Source organism: Falco biarmicus, chromosome 4 (genome assembly GCF_023638135.1).
Source record: "Falco biarmicus isolate bFalBia1 chromosome 4, bFalBia1.pri, whole genome shotgun sequence".
Lineage (NCBI taxonomy): Eukaryota > Metazoa > Chordata > Aves > Falconiformes > Falconidae > Falco > Falco biarmicus.
Genome location: NC_079291.1, coordinates 36,585,919 through 36,610,055, shown reverse-complemented (window position 1 = coordinate 36,610,055; position 24,137 = coordinate 36,585,919). Strand labels below are relative to the sequence as shown.

Sequence of the window (24,137 nt, the reverse complement as noted above, 5' to 3'; positions counted from 1 at the left end):
CAAATCTGAGAATGAAATGCTTTTCTTTGCACGTTAATTCTAATAGATTTATGAAATTACAGCATTTCCATTCAGAACCACTGGGAATAACAGTAAAATGATCACTTTACCAACAAACCTGTTTGGCTCCCATAATATTCAGTCTTTTGTTCTGTACAAAGAGAAGTTCCTATTGTAAGCAGAGTGTAGGCAAGTTTTGTACAAGTGTTCCCATGAACGTTCCTGATTACCATACAGACGGCTGCATACCGAGTCCGTGGGATCCATCCACAGGCAATCATTACTTTGCACTACAGGAGTTTGGAATTACTTTCCCAGCTCCATTCCCTGTTCTGCGGTGCTTCCTTTTTTCCTTACACTGAAGGCTGAAGCATCTTGCTGCAAACACCAGTATTGACTTATTTGTCCTTATTTACTTAGCACTCAAGAGTGCTCCTTTGTGGCACATCAGGAATTGGAAAATTCATGAGTGGTCTTTCTAGTCTGACTGGTTTACCCATTATCACATTTAGCATATTTTATTAGTGAAAATTTTGTTCCATTTTCTTTTTAAAAATCTTGATACATGAAAAAAGCAGCAAAATGGTTTTATGCAAATGAGTCCTTTACAACTACAGAACATGTTTTGTGACGTTTGAGTTGAAATCTGAACTGTCACAAAGTTCAAGTTACCTTTACTTTGAATTTATTCCTTTTCAAGAGGGGTCATGTATCAGTGGGAAAGTTGAGAAGGAAGACATGTAGGAGAAAGAATAAGAAAAGAGACACCTTATGAATGCTGTTTTTTACATCCGGTTTAAAAAAAACTCTTAATGTTCAAAGTGAGTAACTCCAAGCAGAACACAAACGTCATTAGTAATTCATTACTGCTTTCTCACTGATCAGCTTGCTTTTACAGGCATGGCTGCATGTTTGCGTATGTATTTTGGACACAAAGCTGAAGATGTCACCTGCACAAAAATTTTAGTAGTACAAGTACTGAATGCTAATGAAGTTACCTAAACATTGTGATTACCAAGACAACTGATTAGTATATTGGTAAGAGTGCATATTTTCCTTTTCAACCATAAAAGAAACAGAACACATCATAAACACATGGAAAATGTGATATAATAGGCTTGTTACCAAATAAAGTCTTGTGTACCAGTTCTTAACTGGTAAGAAAGGCTGTCAATATTCACAACTGATTTATGGCAGCTATACCACAATTAGAGAAACTTTACAGTGTATTCACTCTTATGCCAAGAAGTGCTGCGAGGTAGGTGATTTGAACAAAACCAGGACTACCAGACACTGACTGCATTAAGCACAATATGCTGTGGTCTCTCTGGTATTTAACTCAGCAAAAGTGTTTCTGTGGAATCCTCAGCTAGCGTACTGCAGAACAAGAATTCTTTTGATCTAAACCATTAAGATACAAATGAAGGCATTGTTTGGGTAACTAATCATTGTCCATTAATATTTCAATGACTATTTTAACAACCACTGGTTATTGGTCAGCTGACCAGATTCAACATTGCAAATAACACGCCCCCCCCCCCCCCAACTCTACCTGGCATATGGCTGGCAGGTCTGGAAGCCGTGCTGCCAACTGAAGATGTAGCCTGCTCGGTAGGAAGTGCGGATGTCTCAGTGCTGTGAAACTATAGCCACCCTCTTAAAACATTTGGGAATTTTCATTTGAAATTGTGTTGGAAGATCTTAGCCTTTGTTTTTCACACTTAGATAGGACTGTCATGATGAAAAAAGAGACCGGAGTCTTGAGGAAAAGTGAGCGATTGGATAGGAAACGGTGGAGAAACTGAGGTAGCCTTATATCTGTTTTCTTTCCTTACCCCTATTGCTGGAATCAGACACCAACTACCAAAACGCAGGGTGTTCTGGCTGCAAAAGTATTTGTCTTTGAGCTACCATATGACTGCACACAGCCTTTAACTTACTGTTGATGGTCTTCTTGCAGCTGTTCAGGAATATGCTGAATAACTTCATAAATCGTACTAAGCATATCCTGGCCTGGGACAAAGTCAGAGCCAGGAACAGATTGACTGGAAACCTAAAAGTAGCAAAGAGTATTCCCACTGTAAGTACAAATAGGAAAAGATTCAATAGAGATTAAACTGATAAGGTAACTTGTCATTTTTTAAACTTTTTCTTACCAATGACTTGTGTGTGGATTTAACAGTTCATCTCTATTAATTTGCATTTTGTTTTTACATCACAGTTACAGTAAGGCAAACAAAAGTTTTAAATTCAATTAGGATCTTAGATAATTTAGGATGTAGCTCTTGCATTTAGTATGCAAGCATTTTATAATTAATGTACCACAAGTCAAGGAAGGAATATTTAACAAAGAGAGAAGCAGGAGACTAGATAGTAAAAAAGGAGAGAATATTCAGGGAAAGGGCACTGGCATGTCAAAGAGAGGAAACTGCAAGGAATTTCCATAAATGAAGTAATATTGACATTATTCAGTATACAAATCTCCTCTTATGTCAACACAACACCTAGACTCCCCATCCCTAAGCAATTCTCAGTCTTTTTGCCTATACCCAACCTCCAGTTCTTCATTATCTCCGCTTTCTTATTTTTCCCTTTTTCTGCTAACTAACAGATGAATCCGTGGATCAAATGCTGACTTCATCTGCAATACCATAAATCTGAGTAACAGAACATAAACCAGTGGAGTTTCTCCTGTTTCTTGAAATTTTACTGGAAATTAGAATAGGTTTCATTGCTTGTACGTTCATTCTGTTGTCCTTGTCACCTCTCTCTCCCTCCTGACCTACTAAGGCCCCAATTCTGCAAGAAGGTGACTTTGGGATATGATCAGCCTAAGGGATATCACGGTGTGCTTAAGGCTGTGATGATTTAGGGCCTGATCTCTGTACTTAATAAGCCTCCTACAGTCACAAACTTTCATAGACACAGTTTGGCTCCTCTGTTCTCTAAATCTCTGCTGATGTAGAATTCCGTCCTCTCCACTAACCTTTACAACAGAGCTCTAGCCCCAGAGATGTCTGTTTCAACCATCTAACCCCAGCAGAGAAAAGCATGTATTAATCTATGACTGGTTTTTGCTGATACATCATGTATTAGGAGAACTAATCATAATAACAAAATAGGTGTGACTGTTGATGTGACCCTGTGTGATCACGTTTTAAAAGCTTTCCCTTACCTGACCATGCTGATGCTCGCCAAAGGTACAAGATTGTATTGCCAGAAATTTTCCCTAGCAAAGGGAAAGTGCTTCTTCTGCTTCCTCCCAGTTTCAGTCTCTTGTCCCTAAATTTTGTGGCTCTATTTCTCATTTTTTTCCTTTTACATCACATCAGAATGATATCCAACTGCGACACAGTAATGTCAGCAAAGCCACAATGCAGACAAGTAGCATATGTAGTAGAATTTTTCCTGCTAGCAAGATTCCTGTGCTTAGGTCCTCCCCTGCAGTACATGAACCTAAGAAAGTAATTCTTGTGAAATATAGCTGAGATTTAGTTTACTTATTTTTACAATAAAACCCTCAAATACCCGCCTGAGGCTTTTCTGCACTGCCAGACTTGTATGTTGCATGAGCAGCAATATTAGGGCCAAGGAAGAAAACAGCATCACATTAGTTAACTGGCTTGTGTAACACAAGCGGTTCAGTGCTACCCATCTACCCAACACTACTAATATTCTTTTAATATAGGGTAGCTGAACCGAGATCGTTGTCTTTAGAGCTTGGCTAGTTCCTTACTGTCCCATGTTGATATAAGTACTGAACTAGTAACACGGTGAAGAAAGAGTAAGTACTGGGTAAAAAAAGCCATTAATATGGTGTCATATAATCTGTAAAAAGCAACAGAAGCAGACTGACAGAAGGTTTCTAGTACAGATACTTAGTACACCTTAAGAAATGGAAAAGAAACCATCAGTTTATGATGTAAAATCACATACCCTAGAACCACTGGCAAGATCAGGAATAGCGACAAATTCATATATCCCAAAATCATCCAAAGCACTTTCATGTCCTAAAGTTAAAACAAATATGAAAAAAAAGGTATTGAGATGTAATATGAACCTGGAAAATAATGACTGGCAAGATAATTTGACCTAATTTTTAAAACATCTGAATACTGGTTGTTTGATCTGCTTTAAAGCACTTCCCTGCCAAGTTCCTAAGCTGGTGTGGAGTGAGGCAGGGCAGCTGCACAGCCAGTGTGCACAGCACTTGAATATCTCCAACACCTCAGAACAAGTGAGGAGCCCTGGCTAACCTCAGTAACAGTTCTGGCTGAGCCATTGGGACTCTTTTTGCTGGCAGGCTAAACAGGTTTACTTTCATTTTCCATAGAAAAAAGGCCCAATCATAAGCTCAGCACATTTACACTGTAGTGAGGCAATACCACCTGAATCTTTCATAATGCTGAAAATAAAAACCAGGGAAGATGATACTAAGAGATGCTACATTATTAAACAAGTTGACAAATTGTATCTGGGACTTCAGACACAATTGTAGTTAGGGTGGGAGTCTCTCTCCCTACCCTCCCACAGTCTAGATCTCCTGGTTGTCTCTTGGGCATCACTCCACAGCAAATGCTGCAGCACTAAAGACAGCACTGAGATTCTCTCATCTGATACTTCTTGCTGGGGTGGAGGACCTGCTGTGCTCAAGTGAATTTCTTACCTTGCTAAGCTTTGTATACTTCTCTATCCTCTCGCATGTAGCAGTTTACGGCCTACTCTGATGCTTTGGTAGAAAGGGATGGGACTAAAAAGTGCTACCCTTCCAAAGGACAGCTGGTCTCCAGCCTCTCCTGCCTAGGACCATGTGGGAAGGATTATGGAGAGAAAAGAGGCAGTGAAAAAAACCCACACTGGGTCCTTCTGACACAGAGGAAAGTAGTACAGAACATGGTAGAGGCTAACATATGTACACTGTAATGTCATATAATTATCTGATGATTTTAATATCAATTGGTGCCATGAACATTTAGAATTGTGATTCTCCCATGGTGTATCACCTCTCACTGCTATCCCATAATAACACGAATTTATTTCATATTGGTGGGGACAGCAGAATGCAGGTGATTCTAATCCCAGAATACCAGATGAACAGCTGAAATTCAAGCCAACAGGGTACATCCTGCTGTGAACTCCAGGTATGAGCTACACCCATGCTGACCTGTTGGAGTTTTGGTTTTGTCTTAAGCAAGCTAACAGAGAGGTGTGCAACCCAAGTTACAAATACACTTCCTTTCTCTTTTTCTTTTTGTATGCAGAGATGTTAATTTTTTGCAGGAATGGATTTTGACCTTATGCTCACATTTCTTTCACTAGCATTACCTGAAAATGTCTGTGCCTTTCTGTAATCAGCCTCTGGCCTAGAAAACATAAACATGCTTTTCAGTTTGATGTCATAAGCCAAGGCAAGAAAATTAATATGATAAAATGCAATTCTCTTCATGGAAAGGACTTCAAGACTTAAGAATGATTTATTTTTTTACCTGCTCTGCAGCTTCTGTTGTATCACTGAAAAGAAGAAAAAAAGAAAAATAATTCTTTTTGCTCTGACGGTCCAAAAGAAGAGCTGGAGCATGCTGAACTTTTACATACCTTTATGTGGCTGATATCTTTTCCATATGAATAAAAAGGCCATAGCCAGGATCAAAAATAATGAAATTCCTGTTATTACTGCAAGAGATGACAAAGATTTTCCTTTCTGGGCCAGCTTTTCCAGTCCTGTGACAAAGAAGATGAGTACTGGATTTAGTTTCCTGTTCTGTATGATGTGCTACAATGACACTGGAAAATGCATGTTTTGAAACTCATCTGAAGCTAGTAAACCTGCACAGAGATACAAAATAGATACAAAAGTTCCTGTGAATCAGTAATACTTTTTTTCCGGCTCCCCTCCCCCCCCCCCCCCCCAATCTCCTGAACTGGAAAGGCATATCAGAAATCAGTCCAGAACAGATTGGTACCTAGAGCTAAATGAAGGTCAGTAAATGTAATCTATGAATTACAGCATCACAAAAAGTAGATGACTACTCTTATTTTAGCCATAGAGACACTGAAATGCCAAGAAATTAGGTGACAATTAGGTGAGCAGTTTGTGCTAGATGGGAGGGAAATCCTAGCTGTAGGACCTGTAGAGTAGGAGGGTATAACTGAGCTATTGTATTTTTTCTGAAGATTTTCAGATCACTGACAGTCTGGTTGTTTATCAAATCCCATCAGAAGCCAATAAATTACATTTGTTTGCATTCATGTCTAAATATATCCGAAGTATTTATTTCCTTTGCTGAGATCTTCTGCTGAGATACGCATTAGCAGCTCTTTTCCAGCTGGATTTACTGGCACAACAGAAACACAATATGTATATAATTACATACACAAAAACACATGGAAAACATTTGCATAGAATTTGCAGACAGGGATGTGAAAGTTAGGAAATGCCATACATAGTTGCTTGTGCATCCTTAATTTTCTCTGAATCATGCAGAATTCATGTAATGAAAGGTCATGTCACAATCCATACAGGTAAATTAATGCTGCATATTTGTCAATGCTGGCTTTAGTAACACGGTTCAAATGTGTATTATTTAGCCAGATGTGTTTCCAGTATTTTGATGAACTCCTGTGCAGAGAGCTAGCATTGCTTACATCTACTTATACCTCCATGCAGTTCACTGGCATTGTGCTGACTATGGGTGCTGTGGTTAACACAAAGGTTAAATATGTAGATTTCAAACCAGATGCATCCCAAAAATATGGGAAAATAAATCACTGCAATTTCACCGAATTGTTTTCATACCGCTTCAATGTACTGCTTTCCTCAGAAAAAAACCCCAAACGCTGGAGAATCAGTTGAGTCCTTAAAAATGCTCTTCAAAACAAATAATTTCAAGTTGAGACTCAATAAATCTTATTTCCACAGGCATACTGGTGCAGAAAAACAAAGATGTGGGTTTTACGTGCATTTAACACACTCAAATTGACTTGAGAACTGAGCAGTGACTTATGTACATAACGAGATACCTCCACTTATTTTAAAGTCTAGTCCTGGCTAAAACTGGGGAACAGCTTAGTGTAATTACTGATGTAATTGTTTTCTGGATGATTTTTAGCATTGATTAGGCAGCTGTTTATAGCAACATACAGATGTCATCAGTTCCTTAGCTGGGGAAGTTTTGTAAGGTCTTCTGAAATATCAGCGTTACTGTTGCTGCTGAAAATGGGGTTTCTAGTATTTTAAAGACATAGTCCAGGCTCTGTATCTCGGATTATGGGGACAGGGAGATGGGGTATGGAATAATATTCATAGTCTTTGCTTAGTATGTTTTATCACTTGCAAACAGAATTTAGCCTGAGCAGGATCTCTGAGGTTTAGCCTCATGTGTGAATTCATAACAAATATTCAAATTCAAATGCAATTGGTGCATTGCAAAGTGTAGGCTCCACATCTGGATTTAGTGCTATTTGGATGAATACTCATCAAGAAGAAAATTTCCATAAAGGAGGAAACTGATATTTTTAAATACACAGGATAAAATGTTTTAAAAAGCTTTATTTAGGCAAAATATTTGTAATTAGGAAATGTATGATCTTAAGTGCAACTAAACACGAAGCTGTGGAGTCTTCCCTTTTTCAGCCTTTGAAAGGAAATCTCACCTGAATTTCTTAACACTTACTGATGAATACGCACATATATATCATAGGTCACATGAACTTCCTAGAGAAATGTCATGTTTATTTCTACTGACGCATAGCTCTGGTTGCATTTTCTTTCACCACTAGCCACAATGTTTAGCTTTGAAGTGCAGTATTCTCATTGTAAAACTGCAACCCATCTTCCTTCCAGCATACTGAAAGCCACGGATTTGTGATGAATCTGTAAGTCAGTCTGAACAATGGACATCTGGTCTCCTTGTTTACCTGACTAACAAATGGCCTAGCTCTTTGCTCTGCACAAGCGAAGTTGCTTTGATAAATTTTCTAAAAGGCAATCTATTCTATCTTGTTGAACATTAACAGCATGCATTCCTTATCTGAAAATACTTGTATCAATCTGTATTAATAAAAGAAATCAGACTTCTCCAATGTCTTGTTCTTTGCTGTAAGCTTCTGGAGATTTTCTGAAAAACTGCTTTGTTGCTGTTTAATAGAATCTGAAACGGGAACTGAGGTTATAATGTATGACAAGTAGAGGTGCGTATTGAGCAGAATCTAGCAGTCAATCCATAGATTCACAAATATGACAGTGAAATAATTTTTTCAAACAGATTGCAATAAAACCATTCATCATTACAACTTGCATTATTATCATACACTTAACTAAGGTTCTCATAATACCTAACCACACTGGAAAAATATTAAAGACCTTCATTGCTGTGAGTCTGTGCCTGGTTATTTTAGTCAGTGATGTATGCTTACAACTATCTCATATACTGGTCACCTGGTGGCCCCAGGGCTCACAGCTCCTGAAAGCTGTGGGACAGGAAGCCTTGGAAGAAAAGGCCCACCTTGGCATTCAGTGGGTTTCTGCGTCATTGTCTCCATTCATCTTTATAATTTTTAAATGTAAAAAGTAAAAAAACAAAACAAAAGACATATAATTTTGCCACGTTACTTGGTCATGATGAGTTTTGCCTACCAAGGAAGTTTTTCTACTCAAAGGATAAATTTCCAAATGGCCAAATATATTTTAGTGTCAAACTCCCATAAAACTTCAGCATGTTAGTGGGTCTTGCCCCAAGCCGTGTCACACAGTGAGTAAAACTTGGATCCCAACGAATGGCCAAAATCCCCTTTACTACATTGTGAGCAAGACCTCACTTCTGATGTATATTCTGTCTCCAAAAATTATTTCCTTTTTCTGGGGTTGACACTCTCCTCAGATGTTACAGTTACAGCAATGAGTTAATGTTCTTACCTACAGAAGTAACGATGACTGTGAAATGAGTTTCATCCCGTTTTCCAGTCATGTTGTTGAAAGCACGGCACATGTAATCTATTGTTTTCTGGGCCACTTTATCAGATACAACTTCCAGATGGGGTCCATATTTGATTACATGAGTGATATTGTCAGCCCTTTGAATCCACGAATAAGTATTTGGTGGATTTGAATCTGCCGAGCAGTTGAACAGTATAACTTCCCCCATGTCAACTGTGAAGACTGCCCCTATATTCAGACCTTTATCTGATTTAACTCTAAGTCCATAAGGTCCATCTGCATTAAAAAAAAAAAAACCAAACAACAAACAAAAACCACAGTGGAAAAATTAAAATCAGAGTATATAATTAAACTTCAAATAGAAGCATATTTCTACACTCAGAATTTTAAGTTAAACTGCCTTTAGAATGGCTGGCATTGGATTTTATCATTTCAATTAAAAGGCTTTCAGTCTGCACTAGGTTTGACTCCGACTACACCCACGTAATACTGATCTAACAGATGTTTAGGGAAAAAGGACAGGTCTATGCTTTGTTCAGTATGATAAAAAGATTGAAAACTGAATACAGTTGGAAAAGCTGTGAAGGAACAGGTCTTCTTCAGGGGTGTATTTGACTCTTTCTACTCAAATGCCAAACTCATTGTCATAAGTAATTTCTCTGCACATTTTAAAGTTAACAAATTAGCCTTGGAATGCATAAATATTTACCTTAGTACTTTGCAGTATAATAATTATTTGGGGAACTATCCTACAGGTATAATATAGAGTGGGGTGTGCCTTAGATAACTTCAGAAAAAGATGACTACTAAAATAAACTTTAACCTTCCCTGCACTTTAGTAGGCTTCTACTGCTGCAGCATTTATTGTTCTTTCAAGAGTAAGCCCTTGTGCTGAAAGCAAGCTGTGTTTCTGAATATAATTAGAAAAGGCATATATTGTCCAATACATGTAATGTGTTCATCACTCAGACAACTGAGCAGCTAAGTATTTTTAGGGTAATCTTTGCAGGAAAACGGGAAGGGAAACAATATATTAAAATATGATAGGAATATTTTCCATGTTATTTTTAATAGAACATTTCACATCATGGGTTTTTTATATCTTTACATGTTAAATTCTATTTTTACAGGGATCTAAATATAGAAATTAATGTGGATAATATAATAATCAAAATGTGCCTTATTAAATTACTTTTTCCAGTCAAAAGAACTAATCATTCTTATGTGCTAATTCCCTAAGGGCTTACATGCATAATCGAAAAAGCACAGACCTAATATTGACAGAAACCAAAAGAAGAAAATATGCAGATCATCTTTTTGGTAGGATCCCTGAAGTCTGGTAAAGCTGCTGCCAAGTGCCTCACACAGAATGGCACAGCTAAAAGACAAGTCAGTATTATGCCCATTGTAGAAAGTGCAATCAAGTAATATTTCCACCTTCCTATGGTTGTCTGGAAGCATTAAGATAATGTAGCTGGGTTTGAATGTGAAAGTCCCTGCTACATGAAGCAGCACATTGGCACGTTTCAGACTCCATTTCTCATCAGGAAATTCATGCTGACATTAGACCTTCCTCTAACATGCACATTGCTATTTATTGTCTGTCTTCTTTTATGAGACTGATTTATTCATCCACAACACACAGGCAAACAGCGCACAGCACAAAACAGGCCACTTTGTGTGTGTGCCTCTGGGGTTTTTTCTCCGTCTGTGAAGGCTTACATATGAGAATGTAGACTGTTACACCATGACCTCAGCTTAGTCCACTTTTAACCAAACGTCCGTATTTCACAACATAAACTTGTCAAGCTTTATTTTCTCTAGTCATTTCTTAGCAGTAAGCTTTTTGCAGTCTCATTTTAAGGAAGGCCCAACATCACGCATAATATTTACTTGGAAAATGCAATAGAGCTTAACTTGAGCGTGATCTGGCGTTGGTCCCACCTACATCACAGGGGCCATTCTGAAGAGTCAAGGCATTTTAAAACTCTAGATGCTGGGCTGCTTCTCCACGGGCTCCGCAGTTCCCAAGTCATTTGCTTTACTGTACCCAAGAGCCAGCCGATCGTGTAACGAGCCCTTCTGGGAGCTGCAGACCTATCGCCGCTACCCTGGCCTGGCTGACCTTACTTGAGTTGCACGATTGTGTGGACGGGGAGCCCTCCCAGAACACCAGCCGCGCATGAGGGCTTGCCTGTTGTAAGTACTTACTTCCCTTTCTTCAGAAGGGAAAGGGATGTACTGAACTTTTTCATACATAAAGTAAAACCTCATGTGCTCTATTTATAGGCAGGAACACACATTTTTACTTTTCAGAGCGATTCTGTGGTTCCTCCTATCCAATTCTTCTTTCTTAGAACAATTAATTAGCTTTTATTTTTACTGCTAATACAACCTTTGATATATAAACAGAGATTAATAGTATGAACAGCTGACTGGTCTTTGAGCCCCTTCACTGTAGTGGGAGATTTGCCACAGTCTGCAAAAGAATCAGAACTGATTTCTGCTTTTTTATCAGTATCATAACAATGCAGCATAGAAGATAACACTAACAACACAACTACACTTTTGTATGAGAGCTGCAAATGAAAGAAACCATTATAAAAACACTGACACACAATGGCTGAGGAAGTAGGTTTGAAAAAAAATAATAAACCCAAAGAAAGGTTTTCTTAGAGATAATCAAATCTTGGCAAGGCTGAAAAGTGGCTTTCCTTGATGAAGTCAACATAAGTATCGTACAACCCTTCTGCTCCGTCTGGATCTGCTTTTTGCCTCTCCTGGGCATCCTGCATGCCATTGAGATCCCTAAACACTGGGTGGCTGAGGGATATACACAGCTTCAAGGATGATTCTGAAAAAGTGAGTAATTAACCATTTCCTCTCTAGGACTAAATACAGTCTAGCTTTGGAAAGCCCAAAGGAAAGAAATCCCTTATTAGGGATTAGTCTGTTAAATTCAACTGCAACAGCACAGTACAAGAGTTTCTGCTGCAGCCTCCGTGGCAGCAGCTTCTTCCAGTCTTGAAATAATTTCTTCTGGCTCACGCTACTGCAATAGCCATATTCTGGGGTGCATTATCATCACAGCCAATGATAAGCAGAATAATATTAACGTGAAAAGACGAACAAAACACTTTTGATTCTCTGCAAAAAAAAAGAGTAACAGCCTTCATGGATCCCTCAGCTCTTCTTCTCCTTTCCAGTATTGTTCTCAACAGAAATCTGCCTCTTGTCTCAGTAAAGCCAGTTAACTAAATGACTTGTAAAATAATAAATCATCTGTTCTGAGTAACAATTTACTGCTCTGTGAGAATATTTCCAATTGCTCCTATCACCACGAGACTGTTACGGTTTCCAAGCAGATGGCAAGTATTTACTGTGACTTTTTTTTTATCACCTCCAGTAACTCCCCCGCAGCAATGACATATGGCACATAGAGATCCTGGGGCCTGTTCTGGATTGTTATTGACAACTGGGAGACAAACTACCTCTGCATGCAGAGGTTGGACCAAATTATGCTACTTCGTATAGCTCAGGAAGTAAGACCCCAACTCCCATCACTAACTTGGATACGGATAATATCCATAGCATTGCAGTCTTTCAGCACTGCATTGTTTTCTCTTAATATGTTTTTCAAATTTTAAATCATGCACAAAACAAACCCTCAGTTCTGATGAATTAATAAGCTCATTCTGAAAATGCAAATACTTATAAAAATATTTCCACATGTGGAGAAAAACAGAATCTCAAAAATTTTTATATATACAGATCTTTTGAGCTATATATCATAATCACTCAAAAAAAAAAAATCCAAAAATATGGACACTCTGGGATTTTAAAGGTCTGTTAAACAATGGGTCAAAAAGAGGTTTTCAGTTTAGAACCTGGAAAGATTTTTCAAAATTTCTGGAAAATACATGTAGTTGAGTGGAGGGCCAAGGGAGGAAGCAGTACCAGAACTGAGGCTGAAGGGTACACACCTTTGTGCAAGTGTCCTAGGCACCTGTGAGTGCAGTAAGTGCTCTGGAGCCCATCCTGGTGCAACAGGTCAGAAATGTGAATGCCAAATGGGCTGTGCCACAAATGAAAAGAGCAGTCTGAAAGGTAGCAAGAGTAGCAGATATTTTTCTAGTCTGACCTGATTTTACGGCATTGCAAGAAGGCTGCCAGGTTGTGCTGGATACAGTTGTCCCCAGGTTTTGTATAGGTATTCTTGGAAAAGAGAGATTTATACAGCCCATTCATAGCTCATTAAAGTCAGAAAAACAGTAGGGGCAGTGCAGTTATACACATGCAGCTCTCATTCTTAGCACTTTAAGCACTTGAGGGAGCTGAGATTGTCACTGTACAGAAGCAGGCATTTAAAAATGTGCTACCTTGAGGAACTCCATCAGTGCTGGTTATTTCCTTATAGAGCATTTTATCACGATTCCCCTGTCTAATATGATGGAAGCTCAGTTTACAAACAGTCCCTGTTTAGGACTCTGTAGCATCTCCCTCATCTTCATGTCTGCAGTGCTGTCAATTTTATAACCTGCACCTAAGGGATCAGCTCTCATCTAACAATGTCCTCGTTAGTCTTCACTAATTTAGGCAGGTTTTTTTCTCTGCTCCTGATAAAGACCCTCACACACCTCAGATGCAAGATACCTCCTTATCCAATGCTTTCAAGTTATAATTAAAAATTAATAAGTAGCAGAATGGATAATCAGAGATGAAAGGAGGAGGAAGATGAAAATGTGACATAGTAAGAGGTGTAGGACCTGAATATGCTGGTAGTGCAATCATAACAATCCTAGGGCATGGGATGTCTACCAGCTGCCAGAGCCTGGCAAAAGCAAGAGTGAACACCAGCCCCTGGCTGGACAGGAATCCAGTTATGGCCCTTGCACTGTGCCATGCACACTGTGCCACTGGGTAAACTGGTTATATCTGAACACAGCTGGTACCTGTTGTGACCTGCCGGATTTCAGCTCTCCTCTAAGAAGGGCAGTTTGACCCCTGAGGACATGAGGATTAGAGTGTGGCAAGGTCACATATGTAGCATGTGCTGCTTGCAGATCTTGGAGGCACTGGGAGTTGATGTTACGGGAGGTGTACAAAGAATAAAACGATAGTGCCTTTTCTAGGATTTAAAGTGTAATTGCTGAATGCTGATTAAGCCAATCTTTTGTTTCCACCAACTCATTTCATTCATGAACTCAATCTAAATTCACAGTGTTTTTCAGGTGTTTTCATTTCCAGTGAAAATATGGTTAGCTTATGGTTTACTCTTCTGCCAGCACTGGTCTTCACACAACTCTTCTTGCTCCCTCATGTTTCCCATTTGATGTGGAAAGCAAATGCTCCTTTCAGCTCTGATTTTGCTAAGCCAGACTGAGTTCTCTGGGTCTCTTCTCCATTCCTTTCTGTTCTATTTCTTTCCAGTTTGAGATCAGTGCTCTGGCATGTGCGGGAACTGCACACAGTGGTCTGTATGTGGTCTCATCTTCTGTGTGCCATTAGTATTCCCCTTATTTCCTTATTGGAAATACTTTGCCAACACACCCTAGAATTACATGTCTTTCTCATGCCTGAATCACACTGCCAGCTTACAGACATCTTGTGACAGCTCAATCAGCCAGGCTCACTGCCTCAGTTATTTCCTAATCAATCTCCATCTTATCAGCAGAAGTTCAAAGTCTTTGCTCTCTAAAAGTGCATGCCCATTTACTTTTTACTAGCAAATTTCATAGCAGTTCTATTACTCTGTCAAAGTCCTTCAGACCTCGCAGTTTAATGTCACAGGTGAACATCATTGATACCCTCAATCTTTATGCTGATGTCATTAATGGAAGTATTAAACAGGACTGGAGTTGAAATGATCTTGAGGAAAACCACTAATACCAGTCCTTCGGCATGGTACTTCCTGTACTTACCTTTTTGAAGCTGGCTGCTGTCCCCATTTTTAACACTATTTTCATTTATATCCATCTGATTATTTTCTTCCTTTGAGTCAGAGCTCCTCCAGATCTGAGGCTGCCTGTACTGCGGAATTCTGGAAGTTCCTATTTGAATTCTCCAGTTCAGACTTATCTTCACAACTACATAACGCTGAGTAACTTTTTATTATACTGTTTTAAGTCAGAACTGTTATAAACAAGCTCATCTTGAATGCAAGCTCATATATAACATTGACTCAACTGTTTTCTGCCTGTTTCCATAGTTAGAGGCACTCTTTCCAGCCATATCATTTATACAAAGGTAATTATGAATATTTCATATACTCACAATATATGGTTGGTGCAATTATCTCACTTTCCATTGCACTGACAGGGTTAGATACCAGACAGCTGTAATTCCCAATGTCTTCTTTTACAACAGGAACAATTAGAAGTGTAGCATTGTTTGATGAAAAGGTGTAATTAGGGCTGGCATGGAGAGGCTTCCCATTTTTCATCCACTGGTAAACTACCCTTGTACCGTTACCCACAGAACATTTTAAGGTAATATTCCCCACATACTCCACTACCCCTGAAGATGGTTCAGTGTGGACAATAGGCTTTGTGACAGGAACTGTAAATTAAAGAGATACAAAGAGTTGTAAAAGTGATAAGCCAGTATATTACAGACTTCATTCTCAAGATGATAAAAATAGCAGTCATCATCCTCCCTGGAAAGTACTCGGATTTCAAATTTTATTTATTACATGTGGTTAAAAGTTGAAATAAAGGGGCCAGTTTCTCATCTGGTGACTGTAAGAATTGTTCTCGTATGTAAATAAAACTGGACTGGTTATATTACTGGTAATAGGACAAAGGCTGCAGTCAGGTATTCTATGGCTTCCAGCTCCTTCCTCATAAGCAAATCCCTGTGGCCACAGAACTGCATGACATCGCCCACAGTGTGCGCCTTCCTCAGTATGGCTGCCCACAGCTTTGCTGATGCTGGGCATCGCTGAAACGTGCTGTCAGTCGGGTCATGAGGATGGCTGAAGCCTGGGATGGGTATGGGAGTTAAATGGCAGCTACAGCTTTGTCATGTCAAGATGTTATTTCATTTTCCAAGCCCAACAGTTACAGGGCTCTCCCTGTATAACCCACAAATTACAGTAGTCTCTTGTCATTCTTTTAGATCATTCTCTTCTATCTCCCCTTTTTAATTTTATTTTTTTTTTATTTCCTATGCCCACTACAAGGAACTGAGTACAAAGAGGGAATTTCAGTATTTTAGGAATTCAGGTCTGGGCTTCTTTTACAGACACAGGGTCACCAGCAGAAGTCAATGACTCCTCCTTGGTAGTTACAGAAGGTAAAGTTTTTCAGGGAAAAAGACTATTTGAAAGTTAATGCATCCTCATGATGGACAGCACAGCAGAGCCTTATGAAACCTTTTTTTTAGAAGTTTCTCTAATTTCATAGTAATTTTAAGGTTTCTATACCTCTTCAATTTTTTACTTATGATCCAGAAACATTAGTCAATGCATGAATTTTGTTTACAGATGACATATTCTAGCATTCACTCCATCAGCACTAGAAAACAACATAACTTAATTGTTAGTATTTATTCATGTATGGTTGCATTAAATCATACATTATTGTAATGAGATACTAAGAATCAGTACTTCAAAACTACTGAAATTTTATTTTCAAAATGAAGATACTATATTTTACTAACTTACCATCAACAGCTACTTGAATCTTTTGACTGGCAGCTATCGTCCCATTTCCACGGACATTGACTTTTACAATATAATTGCCCTCATCACTGATATGCAATGGATTGATCATCAAAGATGCATTTGGTGGTATGAGGGTAAACTTGTGCTGGTATTCCAAGTCTGGAACTACTGTTTGATTTACAGAGCCAAGCAAGTATTTTGGGTTACTCTGAGGCCTCTCAAAAAGCCATATTATCTGGATTTCAGAAGCTGTAGCATTGAAATTGTAGTCAACAGTAAGATGGAGTGGTTGCCCCTCAATACCATGGATGGTATGAGATGGTACTGTCAACTTTAAGGCAGAACAAAGACCTGAATAAAAAATGAAACAAATGAAACAAATAAACAAACCCAAAACACAAATGGAAACCCTGGAAAACTCAAACGAGAAATTTGCAAAGAGAAAAACTCCCAAGGTTAAAGCTGACACTTTTTTGTATGGTTATAACTCAGATTTCAAGTAAGAAAGGAATAAACACTCATTGACCTTGATGAAGTTGGATCTAGCTATAAAGCTCCAGCTTTAAAATATATGAAAAGCCAAAGAAAGGATATTTGCCATTTCAAAGCACAGGATCTTTTATTGTTGAAATTTTTTTAATGAGAAAATGTGTATTTACCTTAATGTTTAAAATATTTCCCCTTTGAAGTACTTCCCATTTCTAGGTCTTACATTTTCTAACAGTCTTGGATTGCAAAATCAATTTTGAGATTATTTTTTCTGGGTTGGTTTATCCATGGAGAAATTTCTTAGTGTTACTTTGACAGTTATACTAAGAAACTGACTGAAAATCTAAAAAATAGCACTTCCATGAATTTGCCTGATTAAAATTAGAAATAGTTATTATGCCTAACTGCTCTGTACCCATAAGACTAAATTCAAGAAACATTACTAAGCTTGCAAAAGTCAAGTAATCCAATTTTAGGAAAGCGCGGAATTAAGGTTTGCTGTTGATAGGCACAACAGCAAAATTTTCACCCACATGATTAAGCCTCTTCTGCAAGAATCCTGCCTCTGTTAGGGTGCAAAAAGGCCACTCCTCAGTTAATCATCAGCTTTCCCATATATTATTTTTGAATCATTCCATTGTGTTGGCCTGAGACAGATTTATAGAACGTTATTAAAACTTTACTCTTAGGACTGAGCGATCGATTTCCATGGGAACTTTTCCACAGCACTCACAAGTACAGCAATGGTGTAACGTGTTGACATTAATGAATTGATTTCACACCACCATTATAATTGATATGACTTTACAGACGAGGAACTAAACAGAGAAAATTAACAGCAAAAATACCCACTCATTTTTAATGATCAATTTGAAATATCAAGGACTGGATTTTCCAAAATACATAAACCCACATTTTAATATGTTCAAGATACAGGTCCTGTCGACATCAGGTGCAGGTTTGATTGCTCAGCCGTGAGTGCTCAATATTGCTGAGAAGTACACTGCAAGCGCTAAGTTAAAACCTTTGGAAAAAAGCAACCTCTTATTAGTAAGAACATGTGAAAAATGTGATTTAGGTAATTCATCTACCACTTCGAAAGAGCACACTGGAAACTGAGAGAGAGAATGCAGTGCCTAGGGCAACATGCAATGCTTTCACAATGCATCATCACTTCTTTTCTTGCTACTGAACATCTTCGGTTGGACCAGATGATCCTTGAGGTCCCCCCCAACCTGGTACTCTATTATTCTATGAATCTTGACATGTTTCCCAATACCTGTAACAAAAAAGTAACTCCCCAGCTGAAGTACATATACCCCCTACCTGGCAAGGGACGGCAGAGGGAGCTATGTGTGAAAAATATGTGACTGCTAGTAAAGACTAATATAATGCTGAGACAACTTTCTTATATTTCCTACCTTCATAGCATTTGTCTTCATGACAAAAAGAAATTGTTAAAGGTTCATTTGTGTCTAATTTCCTAGGTTATATAGCAGCAAAAAAATAAAAACATGAATTCAGTAGTATAATGTGGTGTCTGTAAATGTCTTTTGAGTTAGAATCTTTAATTTCTCTGCACAGCTGTTTGCCACTTGAGCTAATTGCAAATAAAACTTGCCGAGGATCAATGTAGGGACACAGAAATGGGCTGAAGGTATCAGATGCAGCATGGCAATATGTAACGCCACTAATTAATGTTAGAGGTACTCTGGAAGGGCATGAAAAGTAGCAGAGCAGAGATGGTGTGGGAATGGACGGCTCATGGGTAGCCAGCCATGTTGTCTATGCCACTGAAGGAGCCCACAAACCCATCTGTGAGATACTATTTCAGGAAAAAAAACCCTATTGCTAAGAAATCTCTGGTTATATTCTGCCCATTCAAGAACAAGTGAGTTTCAGAGTCGAAACAAAGCCAGCTACAAAGTCTACCCCCAAAAAAAATGTTGAAGGCTGGCTTCACTTTTCTTAAAGCTGAGTAATACTATCTCAACTAGAAAAGACAGCTTGCAGCATTTCTGAGGGTATGGCAGGGAAACCAACGGGAAATATGGCAGAACACTGTAAGGGTGATGTGCATAAAGAGAGTGAAATCCTTTGACAGAAAGACTGGCAAACCCACCTTCTCATGGGTTAAAGAGGAAGCAGGCAGAGAACCTCAGGTTGCAGGGACACTGATGTGGAAAGGATGGTTGCAGGTCACCTGAGACAGGAGGAGAATGGGACAAAAAAAGAAGAGGAGCACAGCAAAAATATGGAGAGGCTTAAAGTGGAGGATACACAAGGACAGAGATGTTTACATGCTTAACTTTTTCTAGATCGAACACCTGAAAAGGCTGAAGCATATCAAATTGAAGCCTCTTCCCCTACCCCTTTTTAATAATATTTATGGCCCATTGTTCTGGCACTGTTTTGTAATGCTACAGAACTCTTAGGGACTTGCTAGACTCTGGTTAATGGGAGATCAGTTTTGCTGGCTGTTGAACATTTCTCAGAGGTGAATTCCCTCCCTGTGAACCTTACAATACAAACCAGATTTAAACAGCTGTTGTCCATCTGAAAAAGAAATTGAAAAGAGTGTAATTCCTCAGTAAAATCCTTCACAAAATATTAAATGTTGGAAATATACTTCATACAGCCCATCAAATACATTTTGATTTTTATATCTCCTTAAATGAAGTCAGAAACATATCTCAAACGCTGGGAGATCTTAAATGATCAATTAAAAGATCTGTTCATATCCTTCCTCATTCTTTATGCACAACATTGCTCAGTTTTGGAGTTTATTTAGCTGTCAGTAAGCAATTGTGCTGTAGGACAAGAAGCCAGTAAGAGCTGCAGTGTAATCATGAACTGTGTATAGCGAAAAATATTTCTCACAGATCAGTGCAGAAAATTAGCAAAAACCAAGCAGGTCTAGTGAGCGCTAAGATAACTGGAATCACCAGTATAGAAAGTTATTGCCATAATAAAGTAAGATAAAGAGAACTGTGGCTGGAAAACTTAATTCCTTCTCAGTTAAAAAGTGTGGGAATAGAAACTGTACATTAATTTTGTTCCACTTGATTCATGGAGACCCATGTTAACAGCTTGGAAAGACATTTTGATCTGCAGTTAAGGAAATTCTTTTAGCAAAGATCAGAGGTGGTGAGGGCAGAACCCCCATTTTCCCTTGGAGTCCATTCAGGAATGGTTTTGGGTGACTGCAGGTTTTGCTGCTCGCTCTGCGTCTGTGGGGTGATTTCCTGGAGTGCCATGAGCATGTAGGAGCTCCTCTGTGGGTGGCAGGGCAAGGGGCAAGGCAGACTGAGGCTCAGAGAAGGTTCTAGATAATGGTGTTCTGTCAAAGGCAAGGGTTTTACAGGAGCAATGCAGGGAGACTTGTGGCTTTCACAGGGATCAAATCTTTTGCAGTCTGGAATATTCTTCATCGAAAGGGTTATTCTTCACCAAAAGGGGTTATCTTATTCACAGAAAGGGTGGTCAAGCATTGGAACAGGCTGCCCAGGGAAGTGGTTGAGTTACCATCCCTGGAGGTATTCAAAAGATGGGCAGACATAGCACTAAGGGACATGGTTTAGTGGTGGACTTGGCAGTGCTGGGTTTGTGGTGAGACTCAATGATCTTAAGGGTCTTTTCCAACCTAAATGGTTCTATGACTCTCTTCTGTTAGATTGATTTTGATTTTTAATTAAAACTGAAGATTGTTATGACTAATCCTTGAATTAATAGTGAAATCAAGCCAATGTGCCAAATTTTTACTTCTTTCTCAGTAGGCTTAAATTCCAGATAACGTAAGCCTATCTCTGTAACTTTCCAAATATAATACACATTTTTCCAAGACTGGAATTCTGAAAACTAGTTTTTGTATAATGACCGTAAGGGTTGTACCACAATGACCTCCATTTGGAGTTCAAGTGATCTGTGCTTTGCTTCCATCCCATATTGCTATCACCAGTATTAGCAAGCACAACAGAATCATTGTTGACATAAAACAAGGGCTGCAGCTTTAGTTTAAATAAAAAACTATGACATAACTTTTGAGTTTATGGCATAAACTGAAACCTGCTTAACGAGGTTTTATCATTCTCTGAATTTAACATGCACATCTTGTCAAAGTGAGTTTGGATTCTAAACTGCTTTTCACCAGTGTTCATTTAGGTCTTCAGTTCTCCAGAACCCCTGGACTTTATGTAAAATTTCACTAGGTAAGTGATAACAGTTTTTACATTTTTTGCAAGTATGTTCATTTGTGAAAAAACCCCAGATATAATGGACCAGGGAATCTGCAATTCCTATACCCCTACTTATATCAGGAAAGGCTTGGGAATGCTGTTTCCCGGTTTGGGATTTTTGCCTTGAACTAGTTTGTAGTTTGTAGAGATATAAGTTTATCTAACATTTGATCACAGGACATTCCTGTCAAAGTACACAGAACATCTATTTTTTATCTACTGCACGGATAACAAATGCATTCTTATGAAAACTGCACCCACATACCAAAAAAATGTACTATTAATGGGAAGACATTCTTCAGTTAATTGAAAGCTCCATTTAGTTTCAATATCAAGTATATTTAAATATTACATATGAATTTTCCATATCAAGTACAAGTCATCACAATGAAGTGAAAAATAATCTATCAGCACTGTCTCCTCATCACGCATTTCTAAAGAGAAGTGTATCAGCTTCTGTATAAACTTTGGTTCAGAACTTGTCCAGCCTTACTTGTCAAAAAGAACATACAATACATATATTACTTAATAAATGTGACAACATACTTGTAATCAATGCCCATGTATTATACATGGATTATGTACAGCACTCATTTTTGTCAGCTGCTAAAACTGTATAGCTTCACTCATAAAACAAGGTTACATTATCTGATTAAAAGCTTTTAGGCTACTTGCTTGAAATGAAACAGCTGACAATACAACAGAAGTATCTTTAAATTTATAAAATTTATAAAACCAATTCACATTTCCACAGTGACAAACAAATATAATTCATGCTGTTTCTTACCTACAAGTAAAAAATATATTTTGCACTCCAAGTCCCAAAAGAAGTTGGTTAAAGGGCTCCATGAAAGCATCCTGTCCCACACAAATGCCACCTTCTCAGCGCTAAGCCAGGGCTTGGACCTGCAGCTGCTGGTTTATTTGCTAGGAAAATCAGCAATGAGTTAACAGGCCCTATCCTGTCCCCTGCCTTACGTGATTTGAATATGTGTATACAAAGAACAAAGGGAGTGGAGCACCTGTTAGATTGAGCACCCATCTTCATTGCCTCTGACTTTATCATAACCCTTCCCCAGCAGTCACAGCAAATACGACACGGAATGTAATAAATGGGGCGCAGAATACAAAGTACATTGAATTAATGAAAATAAATGAATGCAGCCAGTGTACAGGTTATACAGGTATTAATACTTACAGTTTCAATACAGATACTGTGCTGCTAGATGGTTCTGCTTATTTCAAATTAGAATTAGCACTGAGAAGATTTTTTTTCAGAACTTTTCCAATGGCAGCCTCTCCTTTTCATTTATAAAAAAATATTCAACAGCTATTAAAGGCCTTTTTTTTTTCTAGCACTTTAAAGCCCATAACTTTTCTGTATGTTTTTTCCCTTAACACAAGCATAACTTGGCGATGATTTTATTCCCTTTCTCTAAACAACATGTAATGTAAAGTGTCTACCAGGCATCTTCAAACAAAGAATCCTATGGCTAGTGGACGGCTTACTACAGTTGAGTTAGCTGCTGATTACTGTTTGTTCTACATTAACTTACATCGGTTTAAACTAATATTAACAATAATAATGTATGATTTGGGTTTTGCCCACAGCTGTCACTCACTGTACAAATCAGCAGTGAACCAGGCAACCCTCCCACAGTTGCATGTGCAGCAACAGTTTGCAACAGCAAATATTTGCAGTGACAGAGATGATTTAACCATAGAAAAACACACTTTAATTTTTTTGCTATACAGCACTTGGGCAAACTATTATGGATTAACAAATATTAGGCTAGACTGTATCCTGCATTGTGCAGGAGGGACTGGTATCAAGGAACTGTGTCCCCTCTCACCGTGTGTTAGGAGCAGGGGACCTAAGCTCCCACCAGAAAGGCTGAACATTCAATTTTTACTTAAGTTCAAGACAGGTGAAAATGTCCAGATCTTTCTAGATCGTACGTAAGAAACATGACAATTATTTCAGGTTAACAAAACCAAAGTACAGTGGTCTCACCAGAAATAATGTCACTACCTGACATAAGCCAGGAGATGAAGAAGGCATTTTGCATATTTCCAAAGGCTCCCCAGGTCCACTGCCCTGCCCCTCCTGAATGCTGCTGTTCATAACCTGCTTAATCTACTTAACTGTAGGTTAGATACATCAAATGGCAACCTTTTGTAAAACCCGAGTTAGAAATTATCTACTTGGTTTCAACATGTAAAAAAATATTGGTCACAGGTTCTAATTAATTTCTGAAACGATGGGAGCTTTTACATTGTGATAAAGCCTGTGTTAGCACTTTAAATACCCTGTGTGGGCAAATCGAAGGGGGGCAGGGGAAGGGGAAGAACATATTAGCATAGATCCATTTTTCAGTTAAGTGTGTCCCCTTATTTCCAGCATTAGGATATGCTCTTGATGTCATTAATATGCTGAACATTTTTATGCTAAATAACTACCACAAACAAAGTGGATGCTAAAGATGTGTATTATTTTTTTCTATAGAATTCTAGCTTGTGCTGGTTGATAAATGGCATTTGGACTTAATGCAAATAACCTCACTCCTTTTTAATAAAAGCAACTGCACTAAAGGAACTTTATTTGTGGCACTAACACTCTGAACTCAAGTATTTCTGCAAATTTTAGGTTTTTTTATTAATGAGAATGAAATCTGTAAACTTGGCAGAGGTTTTCTACAGAAATAATTACAGATGATATTCCGAATGGTAGTCAGAAGTAATGAATTCTTGCTAAATAATCAAGGGAAGGAACCACTGGTCCAGACTTTCCCTTTGTCATTATGTCGGTTCAAAG

General features: G+C 38.4%; 1 protein-coding gene across 1 annotated transcript; it reads right to left on the bottom strand.

The window, feature by feature from the left end:
• Positions 1 to 1,872: 1,872 nt before the first annotated feature.
• Positions 1,873 to 22,369, bottom strand: HEPACAM2 (HEPACAM family member 2). The gene is made up of 9 exons (XM_056336857.1): positions 22,110 to 22,369; positions 16,599 to 16,949; positions 15,209 to 15,493; positions 8,915 to 9,211; positions 5,596 to 5,721; positions 5,487 to 5,511; positions 5,326 to 5,363; positions 3,937 to 4,010; positions 1,873 to 2,053 (listed from the first exon to the last, which is right to left on the bottom strand). Exons 1-9 carry the CDS (start codon positions 22,177 to 22,179, stop codon positions 1,937 to 1,939), a joined length of 1,383 nt encoding a protein of 460 aa, XP_056192832.1. The 5' UTR covers positions 22,180 to 22,369; the 3' UTR covers positions 1,873 to 1,936.
• Positions 22,370 to 24,137: the final 1,768 nt, after the last annotated feature.